General features: G+C 48.0%; 2 protein-coding genes across 2 annotated transcripts in view; one reads left to right on the top strand and one right to left on the bottom strand.

Moving 5' to 3' along the window:
* Positions 1-22,497, top strand: part of SYN2 (synapsin II) — a 289,591-nt gene that overhangs the window by 233,090 nt on the left and 34,004 nt on the right. The window contains exons 3-7 of the mRNA XM_006872176.1: positions 18-109; positions 2,062-2,218; positions 6,832-6,921; positions 18,586-18,648; positions 18,833-18,975. Coding sequence (XP_006872238.1) covers positions 75-109; positions 2,062-2,218; positions 6,832-6,921; positions 18,586-18,648; positions 18,833-18,975 — 488 coding nt within the window. The 5' untranslated portion in view covers positions 18-74. The remainder of the gene's footprint in view (positions 1-17; positions 110-2,061; positions 2,219-6,831; positions 6,922-18,585; positions 18,649-18,832; positions 18,976-22,497) is intronic.
* On the bottom strand, positions 9,106-16,617 carry TIMP4 (TIMP metallopeptidase inhibitor 4). Its single transcript, XM_006872175.1, has 5 exons — positions 16,478-16,617; positions 15,247-15,344; positions 14,719-14,833; positions 10,073-10,194; positions 9,106-9,303 (listed from the first exon to the last, which is right to left on the bottom strand). Exons 1-5 carry the CDS (start codon positions 16,614-16,616, stop codon positions 9,106-9,108), a joined length of 672 nt encoding a protein of 223 aa, XP_006872237.1. The 5' UTR covers position 16,617.

Here is a 22,497-nt window from a genome sequence, read left to right as displayed (position 1 = left end):
TCCCTGTTGTTTTCCAGGCAGAATTTTCAGAGCTCAACCTGATAGCGCATGCAGATGGGACCTATGCTGTGGACATGCAGGTGCTCCGGAATGGCACCAGGGTGGTCCGGTAAGGTCCTGGTTGTCTTCAAGGTCACTGTCACTCCCTCCAGAGCTCCCATTTCTGGCTGGAAGAGGCAGTTTCAAAGTCAGCACGATGGAAGGTGTAGAGGGTGAGCTGTGCTGGGTGGAGAAGGCAGAGGGAAGCAGCATCTGTGCAAAGACAGAGAGGGTGGACCTTCCATCTCATAGACAGGGCTCCTTCCAACATAACTGGATTCCTGCCCCAGAGCTGCTGGGAGCCCTGCCCACCCACCCAGTGCAGTTTTGTACTTTTATCTCTGCTGAAATTTCTCCTAGAATACAGGGGTCCACTGCTGGGGGTGGGGGGTAAGAAAGTTTGAACACCTCGACCTAGTTCAGCCTCCTTTAGAGTTGATTTGCTCAGACCCAACCAGTAAGTTTACAGACTGTTGTCTCCTGGCTCCCAGCATTGTGTGCTGTCCCTCAGCCCTGGGGACTTGTAAGTCTGACAGGAAACCCACATGGGAGATGGAAGAGAGTTTGCAATGATTGACCACTTCTTTATCAGTTGTTGTGATGGGTTCTTACAGCCTTGATCAAATAAAATACTCAAAATTCTGTGAGGAAAAGTGATGGGAATTCTGGGTGAGGGCAAATGGTTTCCCAGGGTAATCTACCCAGGGGCTCAGCATGTCTTCAGGTGTCTGGGAAGAGTCCTCTCTGCCTAGCCCCTGTCCCCACCTCAATCAGCAGCACTCTGAGGCCTCCGAGGTCCATCAGGAAATGGGTTAGTGGCAGGAATGGAAAGATTGGTGCCTGGGACCTAACAGCAAGAGACTGGAGCTTGTAATCCTCTGATGGGGCACAGAAAAAGAGATACTCTTCAGGCTCCTCCAGCTTCAGGTCCAGTGAGTCAGGGACCTGCAATCACATGAGCAGCAGGTGGTGAAGGAAAGGCCCAGTAGCAGGGCTCCTGGGGAGATCAGGCAAGAAGAAGAAAGTCCTCCTGAGTATCAGTGAAGAAACTCAGGAGCTGGCCACAGTCTACACCTCAAATCCTATAACCTGGCTACAAGGTTGGAGTTTTTGACAGCTGGAACCAACTATCCCAAACTGGGGCACAAGGAGGTCAGAGTAGCTGACTCCATGCTTTGTTCTCTGTGCCCCACTCTTAAAGGACTGGGGGACTGGGGGGCTGGATCTGCAGGTGGAATTGGCTGGGTGTCTGGGCGCATGAAATAAAACCTCTGAGCCTTGCCACTTTGGGGGTGGATGCTGTTTGGGAAGGTGAGGCTCCACTGCAGTCAGGGCATGTAGACAGGGCCCCGGTCCTGGGAAGCAGCTGTGGGGAGCTTTGCTTACTTGAGGTAAATGCAGGAGCTTTCCCAGGCATGGGAACACTCTGTACTCACAGTGCTTCCTGTAGTCATTGCTCAACCTCAATTCTGCAAAGAAAAATATCTGTACCCCTCCCTAGCGTCCGCTTTGGAAGAATAACATTGGGATGCCTGTCATCTGTCCTCTGCTAACCTGGCCCTTGCTCTTTTGGGGGCCTGATAAGGGCATTCCCTATTTTAAGGAGAAGTGTTAAGGACTCAGAACAGAACACTGAAATCAGAGTCTCCCGGCGGCAGTGTGGTGACATCAGCCAAATGCACTGACTTCAAAGTCGGCTGGAACCTACTCAAGAATCCCCGTAACCTCAGGTTCTCATAGTCCTCAGGGAGACAGGGAATATTATCTCTCACTTCAGGTGTGAGTGTCCAAGTGTTTCTTTCCTCCTCTGATAAACCCAGAGGAAATGAGGGAATTTCAGAATTTGTTCCTCAATCCTCCTTGGGAAAGTGCTATCCAGCCATAAAGCCTCACTTCCCATTTAATAAGGAATAATAGCAATGAAAGAACGTGAACTAGGTGGACTCTAAGACCCTTTGTTTTGGTCTTTGGAAATGGGGAGACCAGAATGGTTGGCCTGAGGTGCCTCTTCCTTCTTACCAGGTCCTTCCGGCCAGACTTTGTGCTCATCCGGCAGCACGCATTTGGCATGGCAGAGAATGAAGACTTCCGCCACCTGATCATCGGCATGCAGTACGCAGGTCTCCCCAGTATCAACTCACTGGAATCGATTTACAATTTCTGTGACAAGCCATGGGTGGTGAGTGTCCCCTGTCTACAGAACAAAGGATGGGCTTCAGGCCCTGAATCTCCTTATCCCCGAGGAGGAACCACTTCGAGGAAGGATCGAGGTGCAGTAGATGCTGCTGTGTTGTGAGCCAGGTGCAGCTGGGATGTGAGCACTTTGGGCTCACAACAAAATAGTTCAGAGCCTATAGGCTCTGCCCTTGGCCATGGGATAGAATGTAAGAGTGCCTGTTTCCTGTCTCTAACAATGGCCTGAAGCCATTGGAGACCAAGGGAATGGTCTGTCTCTGAACAGTGTTAGTAAAAGGGTCCTACCATCTGTGTCAACAACCTACAACTGATATGTATCCATGTACATACAAGTCAGACACTTCACGAGCTGGAAACGTCCATACTGTTTTTGTGAGGTGTCATAGGGTCGGTTCCAACTCCTACCAACCCTCTGTACAACAGAAGGAAACACTGCCCAGTCCCATACTGCCGTCACAATTGCTGTTATATCTGAGCCTACTGTTGCAAACACCTCTGGAGAGCATCAGATCCCACCCCATCAGGGAAGAAAAGTGAAACTTAAGGCAGGAATGGACTGACTATAAAACCACTCCCTATATGGTGCCAGCTTCTGCACTTTTCCTCTAATCTGCACAATAACCTTACAAGAATGATTATTATTTTCATTAGTGTCCCTTTTTGCAGAAGCAGGAGACCCAGAAAGGGTTTAATAACCTGCCAACATTGTAAAGCCAGAATTTCTCTAGTTCACACTGCTTCTCCTTGGGAATAGGTTATTGGGTAAGGAAGCAGCTGGTCTGGTTTTTCACTTCCTTCGCCATTCTAGAAATCTGAAAGAAGAGTGAGAACTTTTATGCATAGAGAAAGTGAGGGTAGTGGGCAGAGACCCATGATGGCTACGGGACACTCTGGCCTCCCTTCTGACTGTTCTCCTAACTCTGTTGATTGTGGCTGGCCCGCTCTGAATAAAATACCTGCCCCTAATCACATCCTCATATTCTCATTTTGCAAAACTCACTTAATAGCTCTTACACATACACTAGCTTGTCAAGGTTCTGTGCAGCTCCTGAACCCCAAGCTTCTCCACTCCTCCTGGGCTACAGGGGGAGCTTTTGAACCAAATGAATCCATCCATCAACTCTGCACTGAGCTTTTTTTGTTCACACCTGTTCCCTTGAAAGCCAGAAAGACCTTAGAGTGTGTGACCAAGGAATCAAATCTGGGAGCTGCTATGGGTTCCAGAGCCCCACTTGTTTAGCCTTGCCCTTTGTGTGGCTTGGAATCCTACGAGTCCGGCAGAGTCGATGCTACAAGAGTGATGTAATTGGAGTGTGTTGCTAATTGCAGAGCTCCTGTGAGGCCTTCACCAGGTTTCTTTTCAGAGAAAATTCCCTTTCTCTTAGTCACATGACCATTCCTATTGCACATTTTGCTCCTCACTCCCCACCCCATAATTCGTTGGAGAAAAAGAGGAAAACCCTCAACGAGTTGGATTGGCCAAGTGGCAGCATCAATGGACTCAAGCGTGGCAACAGTAGTGAGGTTGGCCCAGGATTGGACAGTGTTTTGTTCTGCTGTGCATAAGGTTGCTATGGGTCGGTACCTACTCGATGGCACCTAACAACCACAACATGGCCACACAGGGCTAACCTACTGCTGCTGCTGCGTGGCGTTGAGTCAGTTCTGACTCACAATTACTATGCATAGTGTTTACAAGGCTGTAAAACTGGTAGCATAGTGGTTACGAATCGGACTGCTAACCTCAGGGTCAGCGGTTCAAAACTACCAGCTGTTCTGTGGGAGAAAGATGAGGCTTTCTGCTCCCATAAAGATTTACAGCCTCAGAAACCCTGTGCAGGGTCACTATGAGCCGGAACCAACTCCACGGTACTTAACAACAAATCTTTATGGGAGCGGAAAGCCTCATCGTTCCCGAGGTGTGGCTGATGGATTCAAACTGCTGACCTAGCAGTGATTGGCAGACTGACGCGAAACCCACTATGCTACCAGGGCTCCTAAGCTATTCTACTATCAGTTTTTCTGGGTGATTTCCCTAGCGTATCAGCCCTGTGACTAAACCTCTTTGTGCCTGGTTTTGCTGTCTGTAAATGCAATGGCAGCAGCACCTGCCACTCATCCACACCTTGAGCCAGGTACCACTGCGAGGGGACCAGAACCCTAGCCTGGGTGTTATACTTCCCTAGTATTTGGGATCCTAAAGAAGTGAGTTCCCTGTTCCTACTATGACCCTTCTGGGGTCTGGTGAGGGTTCACACTTTCTATTCACAGTCCCAGCACACTGGCTTCAGCATTGCTTGAGAACAGCAAGACTGCTGAGCAGACACCAAGTTCTCCCTGAGTGTCACTAAGCAGTTGACACAGGAATGACATTTCCCATGTGGTTCTCTCCATGAATGGTAGTGGGCACATATGGCAAGTATGGCTGGCAAGTCCCTTTGAGGTGACAAGTTTGGCTATGTTTTCTAAATGTGTTTGCTGTGACTGTTCATGGTAGGAGGAGAGCCTGAGCTGCTTTGGGAATGGCCCTTGCTGTGTCTCTGGTCTCTAAGACTGGCAGAAACCCAAGCAGGTCTTCCAATGGAATCCGCATTCCAGGCAGAGCAAGAGTGCCACCACTCCGTATTGCTACAGATGCATCTGAAATCCCTGTCGCTTTTTATAGGTGTCTTGGAGACTGATGAACTAGGGTTGATTTCAAGCTTTTTCTTTCCAGAAGGGGTCAGGCCAAACTGTTATTCAAACTGATCTTGAAATTCTCTCTCTGGCTAGAAAATCAGCCCTGGTAAAGGGTGATAAGGAACCATCTCTCTTCCTCTTCAGTGCCAATGCCCTCCTCCCCAGCTCCCAAAGTCATTCTTCCATCTACGCATAGAGGAAATCACCCTTAGCAGACAGTAACTTTATTTAAATCAATCAGTGACTCTCCTGTGTGCCTGTAAATTCCCAGGGAGAGAGGGGTCAGAAGATGAGCCTGTACCTTGAGCAGACCACTGGAGATTGGGCATAAGGGGGTGCGGCAAGTTCCCAGACACTCTTCTGGTGCCTGGGAACTGACTGCCATTTTGGTCTTGGCTGCCCCAGGGCGTCCATGAGGCGTCTGTGTAACTCTCCCACATGCTGGGAAGATAGGGCTCCATGTGACTTGGTGGCCCGCCAGCGTGTGGGCCGCAGCAGGACAGAGGTCACTAGGCAGAGTTTGCACCAGCATTCTAGAGATGCTGGTGAACCTGGAGAGCTCAGGCAGGTATCCAGCAGCAGGCCAGGAGCCCAGCCAGGCAAAGTGGGCAGGCAGGACAGAAAGGCCAGATTAGGTGGTAGAGAGAATCGAAGTGGGCAGGAAAGGTTTTGGTTACTCCTAACCAGCAAAACAGCTTAGAACCAAAGAACCGGCCACCACAGGGTGCAATGGAGAATGCACTGGCAAGAAGGGTCCTGGGTGCTGTCCGAGATTAACCAGCTCCAGGTGTGACCTGGGAGACAACCTTTTTCCCACATCTGGGCCTCAGTCTCTTCATTTGTGAAATAAGAAGATTCCACCCACCCCACCCTCATTAGCTTGTGTGCCAGCATCTCTTACAAAGAATAGGACATGAGCTTTCGAAAACCGTCCTGGCTTTCCATTCTCTGATAAATAGAGACGGCTTTGATGTGGCAACATTTCTCCCTATGGAGTGAGAACTAATCCAGTAGCACTCAAGAGAAGACATTGGATCCCCCAGCTGCAGGGGCACCTGGGATGGGAATGTGATGGGTATGTGGGTGGTATGGGAATGAATCAGCAGCAGTTCCATGTATTTCCTGTGGGGAGAGCTGGTGTCCGTCTGCAGAGCCTGAAAGGCAGCTACTGGCTGAAGCTGGGAGAATTGAAGATTGGGAATGAATTGGGCTCTCCTATGGTGTGACCTTGGGCAAGTGGCTGTGTCTCAGTTTCTTTACCTATAGGATGGGGGTGGAGGAAGTGGTAGGTATTGCCAAAGGCCTTTTAGCCCTGAAGCTGTATGAGCACTTTGCCTCTTTACCATGGGGCTATTGCAGTTCCAGGGCTTGGACCATCTCATGTTGAAGGCCCCATGAGTTCTGTCTCGGGACAGCTCTAAGTCCCAGAAACACTGTTTACCATGACTACCTAAATCTTCTGCACAAACTCTGGTGACTTTACACTGGTTTTTGAACTGCCATGACTTAGCCCTGTGTTACCTCTCCATCTCTTGCCATCATCTCTCGGGTCAAGAGACCCAAGTGTCAATTCCAGCTGCACCTCTTTGCAGCTGTGATTTGAGGCAAGGTACTTACCCTCTCTGAGTCTCCGATGTGAAATGAAGATGATAAAGCTCATCAGTTTGATGACTGGATTAAATACCATTACAAGTGGGTGAATATTTAACGTATCAGTGCACTCTTTCTTCCCTCCCTCACTAAGCAATGTGTTCCCTGAGGCTAGGCTGTTCTACCGCTTTCAGATCCTCAAAGTACTTAGCACAAAGCCCCAACAGAACAAAGAACTGCTCAGTAAATAGTTGTTTGGTGGATTGATATGTTGTCTGTTGTCAAAATTATCTTAGACAAACTTAAATGTGCACATCTTCTTTGCAGTTTGCCCAGATGGTGGCCATCCACAAGAGCCTGGGAGGAGAGAAGTTCCCGCTCATTGAACAGACCTTCTACCCCAACCACAAAGAGATGGTAGGTGGGTGAGTGGGACTTGGCTCTCTATGTGTGTCCACTTGGAGCTTGGCCACATGGTGACAACAGGGCTCTGGTGAGACTTCACTGGAGTTACACTGTGGGGCTGTGTCTGGGGCTGGAGTGACTGGGTTTTAGATTGTATTCAAAATCTGGAGACAGACTCGGGAAGAGCAGAAACGGGCCACATTTATCAAGCAGAAAGTTCAACAATGAGAAGTTCCTACTGCTCTAGGTAGATAAAGCCTTAGCTCTTCTGTGTGCCGTCAGATGAGTCATACTCCCTCATTGTCTGCCTATCACTTGCCTGCCGGAGAGGAAAGCCAAGTGAATGTAATTATTCCTGACCAATATCCCCAATCTGGTATTTACAAATTAAATGGGATACTTTAAGTAACAGCCTTCTAGGAAAGGATGAAGCACTCCTCAGATGGAAGACATTGATCCTGCCATTATTCCCCAGTCTCTTTCATTTCTTGGCTCTTCAAGATTAACAGAAAGCTCAGGTTAACACTTTGCCTTCTCTGAGGCCATCCTAGAACGTCAGAGAAAGCTGAAAGGTGGATGGTTGGTTGCTAAGGAGGTTATTGCGAATGTTTTCCTTCCATGGTAACCTAGAAGTCTAAGTCTCTTCTTCTCCCCTGTCTCCACGTCCTCTGTCCCAGGCGTGGGCAGCCTGTGATCAGGTTGTGATCCTGCTTAACCCATCAGTGGGGAGTCTCTGCCAAGTGTTTCAAACGTCATACTCTGGGGTAGAGATCACATTTGTTTCCTTTTCCAAAGAGATCTCTACTTGTACCGTTCCTGTGAATCCAGAGCCTTCTTGTGCCACATAGTACATGTCTCTGTACTATGTGGCACAAGATAAAAACTACCTTAGGTCTTTTAAAGAACTATCTCCTTCATCTCTGCCACAGCTTCCCCAGAAGCAGTCTGGAATGTTAAATCCTTAATAAATCCCTGAAGCCAACATCAGAGCTTTCCCTTTCAGGAAAGCCAGGAAACCCGCAGAGGTGGGAGATCTCAGGGCATCCAGGACCTAGTGGTAAGGGGACTGAGCTGAAGCAGGAGTTGGGTGCTCCCTGGGGGTCAAAACTGGTTTTTTCGTGCTGTGACACATATACATGGTTGACAACTGAAAAATGTATAGCATCCCCTCCTACCATTCTTTTCCGCAAGGACCCTTCGTTATTCCTCTCCTGCCCCCTATTTGATATTTGCCCTCATGACTTTTTAGATCTCTCTGAGGTATCAAAAAACTGATGAAGGGGATTTCAAGTCTAAAGGGAAAGGCTTTTAGTATTAAAAGGAGCTCAGAAGTAGAAGCAAAAGTATTAGGAATCTAGCAGGGATCCCACTCACTGCCTGGGAGTTGACTCGGACGCATAGCAACCCTAAAGAACTTCCTATTAGATAGGGAAGGATTCTCTGCAAGAGACTGGAGAACAGCCTTATAGACATCAATCGAGGACAATGGGGACCTTTAACCTAGAGAGTCAATATTTAAGTCTATTGCTAACTGGGTCAGCCCCTGTGCCGAGAATGGTATACAGTGGATTCCAGCATGGGGTTGAGGTTAGACCCTTCTAACTCTCATACTGCGGAACTCCGTGCCCCACAAGTCACTTCCCTGAAAAGATGACAGTGTCTCAGAGGATCAAGGTGATCTGGGGGGTGGGGGGTGGGGTGAAGGATATACATAGCCAAGGATCTTGTTCTTTTCATTCCCTCACATCAGTCTGTCCATGATGCTGTACATCACAAGACGGCACTGTCGCATGTGCATAATGTTCACCTCTTCTCCTCATCAAATCAGCGAAGACAAAAGAAAACACATTTTCTTGGGGAGAAAAGGAGACAGTCTTGGCTTTGGCAAATAAAGTAAGCCAGGATCAAGGGGAAGTTAACTGTCCATAAAAGGCACAAGGTAGATGAACAGGGGTTGAGAGGCAGGGGAAAAAGGTGAAGGACAGAAACGTCATGTGGCCTTCCCCAGCTCTTGATAGACTCTGGGCTGGGATCTTGGATACAAGCTGCCATGTGCCCCCATCCCTGCTGTAACCCTGGCAGACCATCCAGTAGATACTCCCCACTGTCTGGCAGGGATGACTGTCAGAGAGGCCGGCAGGGAAGAACTGGCTTGGTTTCAGAACTCGCAGGAGGAGGTGTGGTGGCCACTGGTCCCTAAGGATGGTTGATGCCCACAAACTCCTTCCTGAGGGGCAGGCGACCCCGGTGCCAGCTGCAGGTGCCATCAACAAGCTTCACGCAGACATAATGCTGGGCCTGGTACCCGTAGAGCTTCCGCTGCAGCAGCCAGTCTGTCCACAGACACTCGTTGGGCGCCGAGATGGTGCAGGGCACAGTGTAGCAGGTAGTAATCTGTAGTCATGGCCACACAACATCAAAGTGAGAAGGGTTTCTCTCCATCACTGCCTTCAGACACATCCTTACAGCGCCCCCCTCTTAAGTGCCCTGCCTTAGGAAACCTTTCCCAGCAGCGTTGTGGTTACAAATTGGGCTGTGAACATCAGGGTCAGCAGTTCGAAACTACCAGCTGTTCCGTGGGAGAAAGATGAGGCTTTCTGCTCCCGTAAAGATTTACAGCCTCGGAAACCCTGTACAGGGTCGCTATGAGTCAGAACCGACTCCACAGCACATAACAACAAGAAGCCTCCCCTAGACTTCACATCCCTCCGTGTTCCCACATGAAATTCCATGCTTCCCTAGTGATATCTCTGGAGTCAGACAGACTGAAGAGCATACCACTGATCTCAAACAAGTCACTTCACTCACCAGAGCTTTAATTCCTTCACCTTAAAGTGGAATTCTTAATTCCTTATAAAGACAAATTTAATACTTTTTAAAAAGCTGCCATTACAAGAAGGTCTGGCAGCTGTATTCCTGCCATCTCAGTCTGCCGATGACCTCCTTCCCAACCAAATAACACATACTTTAAGGTCAGGGACATGGACCATCTTACTTTCCCATCCCCAACTTAATGCAGTATCTGATCCATGACAGATCTTAAGTAGATAACAAGCAAGCACATGAATACCCGCATACATGAAGCAACATAGGAAGGGTGCACTGTAAGGCTCAAGACCCTCTCCCCAACCCCAAAAGGCCTTGGAAACAGAGCGTCCCTTACTCGGCAGTCACAGTTTAGATGGTGAGGATTCAGATTTTCCCTCTGCAGTAAGGACAGGTTCTCCCAGGGTTCGATGTAGTTGCAGAGATTGACGAAGACTTTTCCATCATTCAGGACCTGACCTTCAAGAGGAGATGCAAGATAACTAGGTTAGTGTCAAGCTCACAGTTGCTCCTTGGAGCTGCAGGGGCCCTGGTCCCTGAAAAGCCCCAAATAGCAGCCTCTCCATTGGCTTTTTGGTGGCAGTGGGTACATGGAGCTGAATGAAGGGACCAGACAAACCCTTATAATCTTTATAGCAAGAAAATGTGCAGACTGTGCTTGTAGGAAGTAGAGTGGTGAAAGCTGAGCAGTTCAAGGCCTTTTCTTAACTACAGCAAAAGGGGACCAGCACGGGGCTTTTGAAGTCAGATTCTGGTTGGAACTCCCTTCTATCATTTATGAAAAGTGTGACTTTCAGAATATCATGAAACCTCTCAGTTGAAGATGAGAATTCTCAGTTGAGAATGTCTATCAAGTTCTGTGGACCCAGAAATACCTATCTTGGAAGTTCATCCTGCCCCATGAATGTCTATCTTGGAAGTTCTTTCCCCTTCCTCATAAGAATGCCCCCTTCACTACTTATCAAGTTTATTCCCACCTTTCAAGGACCATGTGCAATATTATCTGATCCTTAAAACTTCATCTGTGACCACACTAACCCACACTTCTTTTTGAACTCAGTGAGCACCTCGTATGACCTCATACCAGGAATGCAGAAATAAGGATGACGTCCTTAGGCCTTAAGCTCCTGCAAGAAGATTAAAAACCAGAAACTTACACAATAGTGTAAGTAAAACTTAGGCAAAACTTACACTGCAGTGTGATTCTTGTATCAGAACTAAGTCAAGCAGTGTTGGCTCTGTATATGGAAGGGGCAAGAGGCAAGGAAGGTGTCAAAGAGGAGACGATGCAGGGATGGATACGAGTTCACTGGCCAGACAGCTGGGAGAACAGACTTCTGATCACTGGGACTCTTCTCGGCAAAGGCAAAGGCACAGAACCCAAGAGAACACTTTCTGCCATTGTCCAGTTTTAGAAGAAGTGAGGCAGTGGGAACTGTCATGAACAGGAGATGGTGGGAGAGGCCATCCTTAGGTCAAGGAGCTTGTTACGCCTCTACTAGGAGCTCTGGTAGCGTAGAGGTTACGAATCGGAACTACCAGCGGTTCCGCGGGAGAAAGATGAGGCTTTCTGCTCCTGTAAAGATTTACAGCCTCAGAAATCTTATGCAGGGTCGCTATGAGTCGGAACCAACTCCACTGCACATGACAACAACAACAACAGGGTCTGGTTACCATTTATCCCCACACCCACCCTTGCTTGACTTTGATCTCGTGGAGGGCAGAGACCATGCCCCCTGTTGCCCCTCCTGCCCCTTAGTGCCTAGCAGAGGGCTGAATGAACACAAGGGAGGCAGCTGCTTAGGAAGGAGGCTGGATAGCCTAACTTGAAAGACCTGGTCTGCTAGTGGTAGGAAATGGGGCTCAGTGGTGTCTGCCTCATCCTCCCATACCCCAAGGCACCCCAGGCCAGCCTGATTTCATATCCTGAGAGTTGGGGAGCACCTTCCACGGTGGCCTCCAATACCTATCACTTCCCAAAAGACTGTGGCCTCTTTGAGGACTGTAGCTTGTTGCTGAATCCCACTCTGCTTGAGGCCATTCTGTGCTGTCTAGATTGGTGGACGGTGAATTTCCACTACCTGTTCGCCTCCTGCTCTGCTTTTCCATTTCCTCTCCTACTTGGTAAATCTTTCCATCCTTTAGGGCAAGTTTAGATCCCACTTTCACAAGGAAGCCTTCCCTAGTCCATCACAACCACTCAAATACTTCCTTTCCCCGAATTCCCAAAAAATGTAACACTGCCTTCATTCGGGTATAGAAACAAATGTCTGTATTCGGTCCCAAGCAATTCAGTCTGGGGGAGACATGGCTGGGCCCAAGCTTTGCTGTGTCCCTAGAATAGGGCCTGAGTGATGGGTGAACCACACATATTCACTGCGAGCCAAATGTGTCATGATGTGGCTGTACACAGCTAACACCATTAGAGACGATAGTGAAGGCCACGTTACAGGCTTCCTCATAGACCATGTTATAGACTACATTACACGCTACATTACAAAGTCCTAGTATGGCGTTGTGGATTATGTGCTGGACCACAAAGTCGGCTGCAACTGCAAGGTCAGCGGTTCAGGCTCACCTCGGACACTACACATTAACAACATAATGTAGTCTATAATATAATCTTTAATGTAGTCTATAAGGAGCTCTGGTAGCATAGTGGTTATGAATCGGGCTGAGAACCGCAAGGTCAGCAGTTTAAAACTACCAGCTGTTTCGTGGGAGAAAGATGAGGCTTTCTGCTCCCGTAAAGATTTACAGCTTCAGAAACCCTGTACAGGGTCGCTATGAGTCAGAACCGACTCCACGGCACACCACCACCATAATGTAGCCTATACTGTAGTTTATAATTTAGTGTATATTGTGTTGTTAAGTGCCTTTGAATTGGTTCCAACCCATAACCACCCTGTATAGGATTTCTAAGGAGCAGCAGGTGAGCTTAACCCACAGCACTACATTAGAACTCCAGACAACATTATAGACTACACTAAAGACTACATTATAGGCCAGGGGTGAGGAAACTTTTTTCTGCCAAAATTTATAGCATCATTTATGGGCCATACAAAATTATCAACTTAAAAATTAGACTGCTTTACTTGGTCAAACATTGAATTAACTCACCCCTAATGGAGTCCTCGGAAACCCTGTACAGGGTCGCTATGGGTCGGAACCGACTCAACGGCACTTAACAACAACAACACTGGAGTCCTGGTGTGATGTTGTGGGCTTATGCACCAGACTGCAAAGCCGTTTGAACTGCAAGGTTGGTGGTTCAAGCTCACCACCTGCTGCTCCTCGAAAACTGTATACAGGGTCGCTATGGGTCGGAACCGACTCGACAGCACTTAACACAACACAACACAATGGAGTACTAACGAGCTCTGCTAGCGCAGTGGTTACAAATCAGGCTGGTAACCTCAAGGTCGGCAGTTCAAAACTACCAGCCATTCCGCAGGAGAAAACGAGGCTTTCTGCTCCGGTAAAGATTTACAGCCTTGGAAACCCTGTGCAAGGCCACTATGAGTTGGAACTGACTCTACAGTACTTAACAACAACAGTGGAGTCGTGGGGCGGCACTGTGGATTAATACGCTGGACTGCAACGTCGATTTGAACTGCAAGGTCGGCCATTCAATCTCACCAGCTGCTCCTCAGAAACCTTATACAGGGTTGGAACTGACTCGACAGCACTTAACAACAATGTGACAGCTAGAACTGCAGTTGCCTTGGCAGGGCCAGACAAAATGATTTCGTGGGCCGTACGTACCCCATCCCTGTTATAGGCTACATTATAGACTACCTTTTTAGAATATAGTATAGACTACAGTATAAAGTGAGCTAGAGTGCTGCACTTCATCTCTCATACTTTGGACATATTGTCAGGAAGGACCAGTCGCTGGACAAGCATATCATGTTTGGTAAGGTGGAGGGTCAGAGAAAAAGAGGAAGACCCCCAACAAGATGGATTAACCTTGTGGCAGCATTGATGGACTCAAGCATGGCAACCCAGGACCGGGCAGTGTTTCATTCTGCAGTGCATAAGGTCGCTATGGGTTGGTACCAACTCGGTGGCACCTAACAACAACAACAACAGTATAAAATATATTGTAGACATTATGTTGTTATTGTTAAGTACTTTGGAGTCAATTCCAACCCACAGTGACCCTGTATAGGGTTTCCGAGGAACAGCTGGTGAGCTTGAACCACCATTCTTGCAGTTTAAAGCAACTTTGTGGTCCAGCGCATTAACCCACAGAGCTACACCAGGATCCAGACTACATAAAAGGCTACATTGTTGTTGTTGCTGTTGTTAAGTGCCATAGAGTCGATTCCCACTCATAGTGACCCTGTCTGTATATGGTTTCTGAAGAGCTGCTGGTGGGTTTGAACTGCCAACTTTGTGACTCAAATTGACCTTGCAGTCCAGCACATTATCCTGCAGCAGCACACCAGGACTGCAGACTGCCTTACAGGTCCACGCACACAGCCCTCCGTTAGTCTGCCAGGAGTGTTGGGTCCAGTGCTGGGCCCTGTGCTGAGGAGGGGGCAGGATGGGAAGGGGCCTGGGAACTATGACTTACAAGGAAGAGCTCTACTAGGAGAAAACAGACCTGGAGCACGGCTTTTGTTCTCAGGTCTCCAAAGGACTGTCATAGGGCAGAAGACAGAGCTGAACTCACAAGGTCAGGGTTTGACTTAGGAAAAATGTATACCAAGTAAAAGTGTAGCAAAAAGGAACTGGCCTCCCTAGGCTGGGAGTGTAACCTGTCCTTGCAATGTTGAAAAAGTGGCCAAGGTCACAGTAATGCAGATTCTTCCATTGAAAGACAGGTTTACCAAGGTTACCCCCAGCAGCCCAAGCCTGCCTTTCACTAACAAAATGCCTGTCTACGCCTAAGCAAATGACACTGAATTAGCCTGCTGCCCAAGGAAGGGCCTCCTCAGGACAGGCACTCTTAAACCCAGTGGCTGGCCTTGAACTTACCAGCCAAGAGATACTGTTTCTGGCTGCTGACTTCTAGTTTCACACCACAGAGGGAGGAATCCAAAGGTGTGTAGATATACTGAACATTCTTGACTTTCTCAAACCCTTTAAACATCTGAAAGACAAAACAGCCTTGTGTCCGTGAGTGTACTTTGTATCTTTACAAGCAAAAAGTTGTTTCTCAGTTTAACAAACTAAACAAAAAGACAGTTTGGGACTTGGTGCATACAGATAGCCCAACTGGGTCATTTCTCTCTAAAAACAATTCTCAACCTTGGGTTATTCCAGTGAGAGGGGCGGTACCCCCAGTGGCCACTACCCAGGCAGCTGTGGGACTAACTGGGCACTGAGACTCCGTCCAGCACTGCCACTCAGATCCTGTGGGCTCTGCTCCCAAGATTTCATCTGCTTTCATTTCAGCATCTATCTATTCCTAAGGACTACCCACTGAGTCAGATCACCTGACATCTACCAGCCCCACCCTCCCAGCAGCCCCGGGGGTAATTACTCTGCCTTGGCCTCATGTACCTTTATCTGTTTGATTTCATATCGGATCATTTTTTGGGTGTCACCAGGGTCTGCACTGGCAGGAACCACCTTCTCACTGGCGATCTTGGCCCGGATCACTGCATAAGGAAAGATGGGCCCCTTAGCATCCAGTGGGAACCGAAAGGTAGAAGATGCCGGGGCCTCTGGAGACTGTTGTGGGGGGGGTTCTTGGTTCAGGTACTGTTGAGGCAGGCTGTGTGTGAAGCGGGAACCTGGAAACCCCTCCGATGCAGTGGCTGCTCCAAGTTCTAATCCCCTCAAGCCTACTGGGCCCTACAATGGCTAAGTTCTTGTTGTCTTTTTGAATCTGATTGTAGTTAGAACTCTGGAGTGGGATGGGGTGAGGTGGGGTGGGGGAGCCCCTGGATGGCAGCTCATTTGTTTCCCAGACTTGATATTAGTACATGGTTACTGAGTTTAGAAAAATGCTCTGACCCTGCACCAAGACAGCCTATGTCTTGCCATCCCAGCATTAGTCAAAACCTGTTGATGAAGTTCCTCCTCTGTGCTTTGCTTTGCCATGGCCTTAGGACCATGGACCTCAGACAGGGTCCCCTCCTACAGAGCTCCTGTTTTAGCAGAGAACATGAAGATTTCAGAGGTGTAGTGGAGTCCCAGTGTGGTGCTGTAGGATAAGCAAGGTCAGTTTGAATAGTAAGGTTGGTAGTTCAAACTCACCAACTGCTCCTCGGAAACCCTATACAGGGTTGCTATGAGTCAGAATCAACTCGACAGCATTTAAAAACAAACACAAGTGGGAGTATCAAAGAGGTCACTGGGAATTAGGTTTCAGAGAGGAGGGGATATCTTAGTTGGACCTTGAAGGCTGAACAGGAGTTTTCCAAAGCAAAGGGCATTCCAGGCAGAGGGAAAAGAAAGGTCAAAAGGTGTTCTTTGAAGGGGGGTTGCACACTGAGACAGGGTGTCTGTAATATTAGCCACTGCCACATAAACCACCCCCTCCCCAATCCCCTAACACACATCCCTTAGTTTAGAATAATGATTGTGCTCCAGTGACACCACCTCTCTACCTCCATGCCCCCATGGAGACCCCCACCCCGGACAGACAATCCTGATTTCTAAGAAGCCAGCTGGGCTCTGCACTTGTGAGGTTGCCCTCGCTCAGCAGGAGGTAAGGAGTGCACCTGTTTGAGCACCTCCTTTTCCATCCCACCCCCACCCCCGCTCTGGCGCGGGCGGCTGGACTCACCTAGCGCCGAGTAGCAGACGTGTTGCTGGGGGTGCGCTGGGACGCAGCTGCACGCGTCGCTCAGCGCCGGGGGCCGAAGCAGGGCCAGCAATCGTAGCACCAGCGCCCAGCCAGGCGCGGCCCAGGGGCCCCGTGGCATGACACCGTAGGCCACAAACTGCGCCAAACAGACCCTCCAAGGCTCCTTCGGAAGGCGGCTGGCCCCTAGCCTCAGGCTTTATGGGGCGTCCTCAGGGCCGTTCCCGCCCCAATGAGCTCCGCCCTCCCTGGCTCTAGGCCTCCTGAGGCCCCGCGATGGAGGTCTTCCTGACCGGACCGGCTCCGTGAGATATAGAGGGAAGTCGGAGGAGGAGGCTGCTAGCGGTGAAGACGGGGAGAGGGGCTGGTGTCACAGTCAGACAGAAAGAAAGAGTGATGAGGACAAATGAATGAGGGCACAAGATTGTGATTCAGGCAGAAAGAACACGAGTAAAGCGAGAGACAGAATGAGTGAGCAGGCAGAGTCCCAGAGAGACAGACGGAATTACCACAGGCAAAAGAGACAGTTGACAGTAGAAGGACAGACCCCTTGCTGAGCGGCACACTGGGAATGAGACAAGCTACTCAGGGTTCTTTCAGCTGCAGGAAGTGCCTTCAATACTCTATTTATGAGGCTCCAAAGCAACAGTAAACAGGGATGGAATAGGTCCGGGAAACTTGGGGTGTATGTGTGTGTCTTGGCACTGCCCACTGGGGGGTGGGGAGGGATGTCAGAGAAAGGGCCAGCACTCTAGAAACCATTTCCCATACCCAGAGCCTCAGCCTCTTAAGATGGCTGGGGGGCAGGCTTCTTGGTGGGGGGCTCAAAGCCCTCTGCACGCGAGCCCACCTGACTTAAATCTCAGGGCACTGCTTTCTGGAGACTGCCACAGTGTAGAAGGTGAGGTCACTGGGAAAGGAGCCTTGTCCACTTCGTTCAACAGAGGATGCTGTTTCAGGACTCCAGGTAGAAAAGGGTTCCTGTCTTCTTTAGGGGCTGACTGGAAAAGTAGGCGGCTGGGGTCTGATTCTGACTGATGCTTGGTAGCCCTGGGTCTCCACTTCTTTGAGGTTGAACTAGATTATTTCTAAGGTTACAGCTTCAGCTGGCCTCAGCCGGGGATGCTGAGATCCTCAGGTCAGATACTGCCTGTGTCTGTGGTTGGTCACCCTTAGGTTCCCACAGGACTCTGGCTTCTCACCAGGGTCAGCATTATTTCCCTCAAAGGGCATCTTTTCATTTTGATGGTGGTCGTGATGTTTGTAAAAAAGGGATATTGAAAGAGAGCTGAGTCTGACTAAGAAAGGTAAGATTTGGTGGTCAGGTTGGTTTGTCAAACAAACCAAGATTGCATCTCATGTATTACAAGAGACACGAAAAGCTTCCAGTCCAGTCTCTTCATGTGACAGAGGTAAAGTCACTTTCAGAAAGTGGGTGGCATAGAGGAACATAACTGAGTCTTCTGACATCCTGGCTGGTGGTGCCCCTTCCAGTCCTCCATTCTTCTTCTTCCATCCTCATTTTCTGATGGCTAGAAAGTCAGCTTTGAAATGTGCATCTTCTGAGGTAAGGCCCTTCCAGGCTCCTCTGCTAAAATATGAATATCTGGAACTAGAGGTCAATTAGTCTCTTGAGGGTCTCTTTAAAATAATAAACATTGAATTCTTACATCAGCTCTTTTCCAGCCCCACAACTGAGCATGAAACAAAATGTGTGTGGATTGTAGAATGGGAAATTGATCTACTCTGTAAACCTTCACCCAATTCATAATAAAAAGAGATTTTTTTAATGATGGAAACAGTAAAAAATATATGACACTATAGGATAAGCACTGGGCCACAAGGTCAGTTTGAAGCACCAGGTTGGCAGTTCAAACTCACCAGTTGCTCCTCGGAAACCCTATACAGGGCCGCTATGAGTCGGAACTGACTTGACAACACTTACAACAAACCAGCACCCAAAATAATAAAGTAGGCAGGTTGGAATAGTTTATAAAGGGCTCTTTCAAGTGTATTCCCAATAAAAATACTTGTGGGATCCCACTGAGATGGGTACATCTGACGATTTATTCCTTTTCCTCTGCTTCCAGCTGACTCTGCCCACGTTCCCTGTGGTGGTGAAGATTGGCCATGCTCACTCGGGTATGGGCAAGGTAAGGTATAGGGACCTGCTGAGCTCCAGGCCCCTGGGCAGGGAAGATGGGGAGAAGGGGCTTGGTAGGGAGTCGGGCCATGCTGCTTTGCATCTCGAGTGGCGGCACCTTGATGGGTTTGGCTCAGGTCTCCTAAGACTCTTCAGTGTGTGGATGTGTGTGTCTCCCTCTCTCCCCACATTAGGTCAAAGTGGACAACCACTACGATTTCCAGGACATTGCTAGTGTGGTGGCCCTCACCCAGACCTACGCCACCTCAGAGCCTTTCATTGACGCCAAGTATGACATCCGGGTCCAGAAGATAGGCAACAACTACAAGGCTTACATGTGAGTTGGGGGTGGGCTCCTAGCAGAGACCCTCCGTTTCCGCCTGAACCTCCAGTTGACCCTCCCCTGGCCCACCTGGCAGCTAGCAGGAAGAGCGTGTTGTGTAAGTCAAGGTTTCTAAACGGGGTTCCTTTTCATTGGGGAAGGGACTCCATGAGCAGCGTAGAAGACCAAAGAAATTCATATTTATTTTCACTGGACTCCCAGTAAAATTTAGCATCCCTCTCAATTGTGGCATAGATAAGAGATGCCAGTAGGAATAGCAGTACATGGTGCTTTGTTGCCAGTAGTAATCAGATATAGTTGACTCACATTGAAGATAGATGTTACAGATACTTCTAAATATCACTGACACTCACTACTGCTTCAAATTTACGGTGGTTATTAGACCTGTCACTATACCTGATTATTTACAAAGAAGCATATATATTGCTAGTCACAAATTTGTTTAACATTTTGATAACTTTTTTGCTAATAATTTTTAATAATTGGATTCCTTTTTGAGCCTATCACTTTATTTTGCACATTTATACATCTGAGAAGGGACCCATAGTGTTCACCAGACTGTCAAAACACAGAAAAACCTCAGAAACTCCTGGCATGATGCACCGCCCAGCCCTGAAATGCTAACGAGCATTAGAAGCCCAGCAGTCCCCAAGTCAAGGGCTTCTCCACATGACCGCCCACTTGCCAGCCCAGAAAGCCAAAGTTTCTTCCATCAGAATTTAGCAAGAGGCAAGATTTTAAGGCTATCTGGCCTTCCATCATTTATATGAAGATGCAAATGTTTTTATAATTCTAAGGAGGTCTGGTAGCGTAGTAGTTACGAATCGGGTTGCGAACCTTAAGGTCAGCAGTTTGAAACTACCAGCCGCTCCGCAGGAGAAAGATGAGGCATTCTGCTCCCGTAAAGATTTACAGCCCCGGAAACCCTGTACAGGGTCGCTATGGGTGGGAAATGACTCGATGGCACTTAACAACAACAATACTGGAAATGTCACACCCCTTTTCTCACAATTTTTGGAGTTTAAGGCTGTCTTTTCTGTCATAATGAAAGAACATTGTTAGTATGTGGATTTGCCACTCAGACTCCATGATTGAATAGCCTTCTCCGTTGGCTTTCATTTTCTTCACTTGATCTCCCTCACTCATTCCTCTTGTTAGTGTTTACACTTCCCACCCCTGCAGCACTCCTCAAATACCGCCCTTTATAAGCCCTCCCTTAGCCCTCTGCCCTCCTGTGGTTCTCCCTGGGTGCTCAGCATCTCATGGGCGCAGCAGGCACAGTGAGGCCAGGGAGGAGTCCTTGCAGAAAATTAGAGATGTTTTTTTTCTTTACCTTTACTGATTTAGAGTCCTAATTTAGAAGTGTCTATAATTTTATATTTATAAGCTTCCTGTTTCAGAAAGGAATTAAAGGTTGATTTAAAATTATGCACAATGTAAAACAGGATCATTTGAAAGGCTGTTATATAAGCTAGCTAAACAAGCAGAAAAATAGATGGTTTCAGGAACCCAGCAAAGCAAATTTCCTATCTTTTAATTTTAAAAGTCCTTCAAATAGAACTATGCATCTACTAAAATTTGATATCCAGAATTTATAAAGAACCCAATTGAAAAATAGGCAAAGGGCTTGAACAGACATTTCACCAAAAAAGGTGTACAAATGGCCCAAAAAGCACATGAAAAAAGTGCCCCACCCCACTAGTCATTCCAAAAGGCTCACACTCACTGCCATTGAGTCGATTCCCACTCATAGCAACCCTGTGTAGGGTTTCTGAGGCTGGAGATCTTTAGAGGAGCAGAACGTCTCCCCTTCTTGCAGAGCAGCTGGTGGAATCAAACTGCTGACCATGAGGTTAGCAGCCCAACGTTGTGCCCCTAGGACTCCTCACGTTAGTCATTGTTAAGTGCTGCCGAGTCGATTCTGACTCAGAGCGACCCTGTGTAGGCTTTCTCAGGAGAGACTGTATCAAAGCCACCATGAGATCCCACCTCATCTCCACTAGAATGGCTATAATGAAACAACAGCAACAACAACAGAAGTGAAAACAGCAGCTATTGGGGGGGTGGAGGAAGTGGAACCCTAGTTTATTGTTGCTTGTTGTTGTCTGTGTGTCATCAAGTCAGGTCCAACTCACAGCGTCCCTGTCCCGGGTTTCCTTATTGCTGGTGGCAGTGCAGAATAGTAATTTGTTGTTGTTAAGTGCTGTTGAGTCAGTTCTGATTCATAGCAACTCTGTCTAGGGTTTCCGAGGAGCAGCTATTTGAACCACTGATCTTGTGGTCAATACCGACCTATGGTCCAGTACTGATCCTACAATGCCACACCAGTATTGTTGTAGTTGTTTAGTGCCACCATGTCTAGCCACTATGAAAAACAGTTTGACAGTCTGTCAAGGGCTTTTAACAGAGGACTGTTTCAGGATCCAGCATGCCCAATTCTAGGCAAATACCCTGAAGAATCACTCTTCACGTTAGCTAAGAGGTGGAGAAAGTCATTAGCAGACAAATTGATAAGCATACAATGAGACGCTGTTGCTGTTGAGTGCCTTCAAGTTGATTCCAGACTCAATAGCGACCTTGTATAGGGTTTCCTAAAGCAGCGAGATGTTATTCAGTCATCAAGAGAAAGGAAGTCCAAAACACGCCACAACATGAAGGAACCATGAAAACATGACACAAGCCAGCCTCCAAAGGACAAGTATACAATCACTGATGATAGACATGTGTACAGAGACCAGAGAGACAGGAGGTAGGACTCATTGCTTAGGTGCTGGTACTGGAATGATATCAAACAGGACAGTGGTGACGGCGGCACAGCAGAATGAACTACATGGAAAAATTGTCAAACTGTCACACTACAACAAAAACAAATAAACCAAAGATAGTTCTTGAAGATGACAGTTAGCTGAAAGTGTCTTGATCCTTAAAAGACAGCACCAAATTTTTAAGGGTTAAGATTTCCAAAAGCAATTAGAATAAAGCATTAAAAAGAGAGTGTAAGAGGAAACTTACAGAGCCAGAAAAAACTTGTAGCTCTTTTCCCTTTTGCGGCTGTTGCTGAAGCGACAGCGGCCAAAATGAAGTTCAGTCCCTTTGTGATTTCTGACCGGAGCAAGAACCATAAAAGGTACTGCTGTGCACCTTCCCACGTTCTCAGGAAGATTATGTCTTCCCCTCTCTCCAAGGAACTGAGGCAGAAATGCAATGTTCTGTCCATGCCCATCAGAAAGGATGATGAAGTCCAGGTTGTACAAAGACACTACAAAGGTCAGAAAATTGGCAAGGTAGTCCAGGTGTACCAGAAGAAATCTGTCATTTACATTGAGTGGGTGCAGCAAAACAAAGCTAACGGCACAACTGTCCATGTGGGAATCCACCCCCGCAAGGTGTTGATCATGAGGCTAAAACTGGACAAAGACCACAAAAAGATCCTGGAACGTAAAGTCAAATCTTGTCAAGTAGGAAAGGAAAGGGCAAATATAAGGAAGAAACAATTGAGAAGAGAAGGAAGGAAGG

This window comes from Chrysochloris asiatica, unplaced genomic scaffold, assembly GCF_000296735.1.
Source record: "Chrysochloris asiatica unplaced genomic scaffold, ChrAsi1.0 scaffold00186, whole genome shotgun sequence".
Lineage (NCBI taxonomy): Eukaryota > Metazoa > Chordata > Mammalia > Afrosoricida > Chrysochloridae > Chrysochloris > Chrysochloris asiatica.
This window is presented reverse-complemented; position numbering and strand designations above follow the sequence as displayed.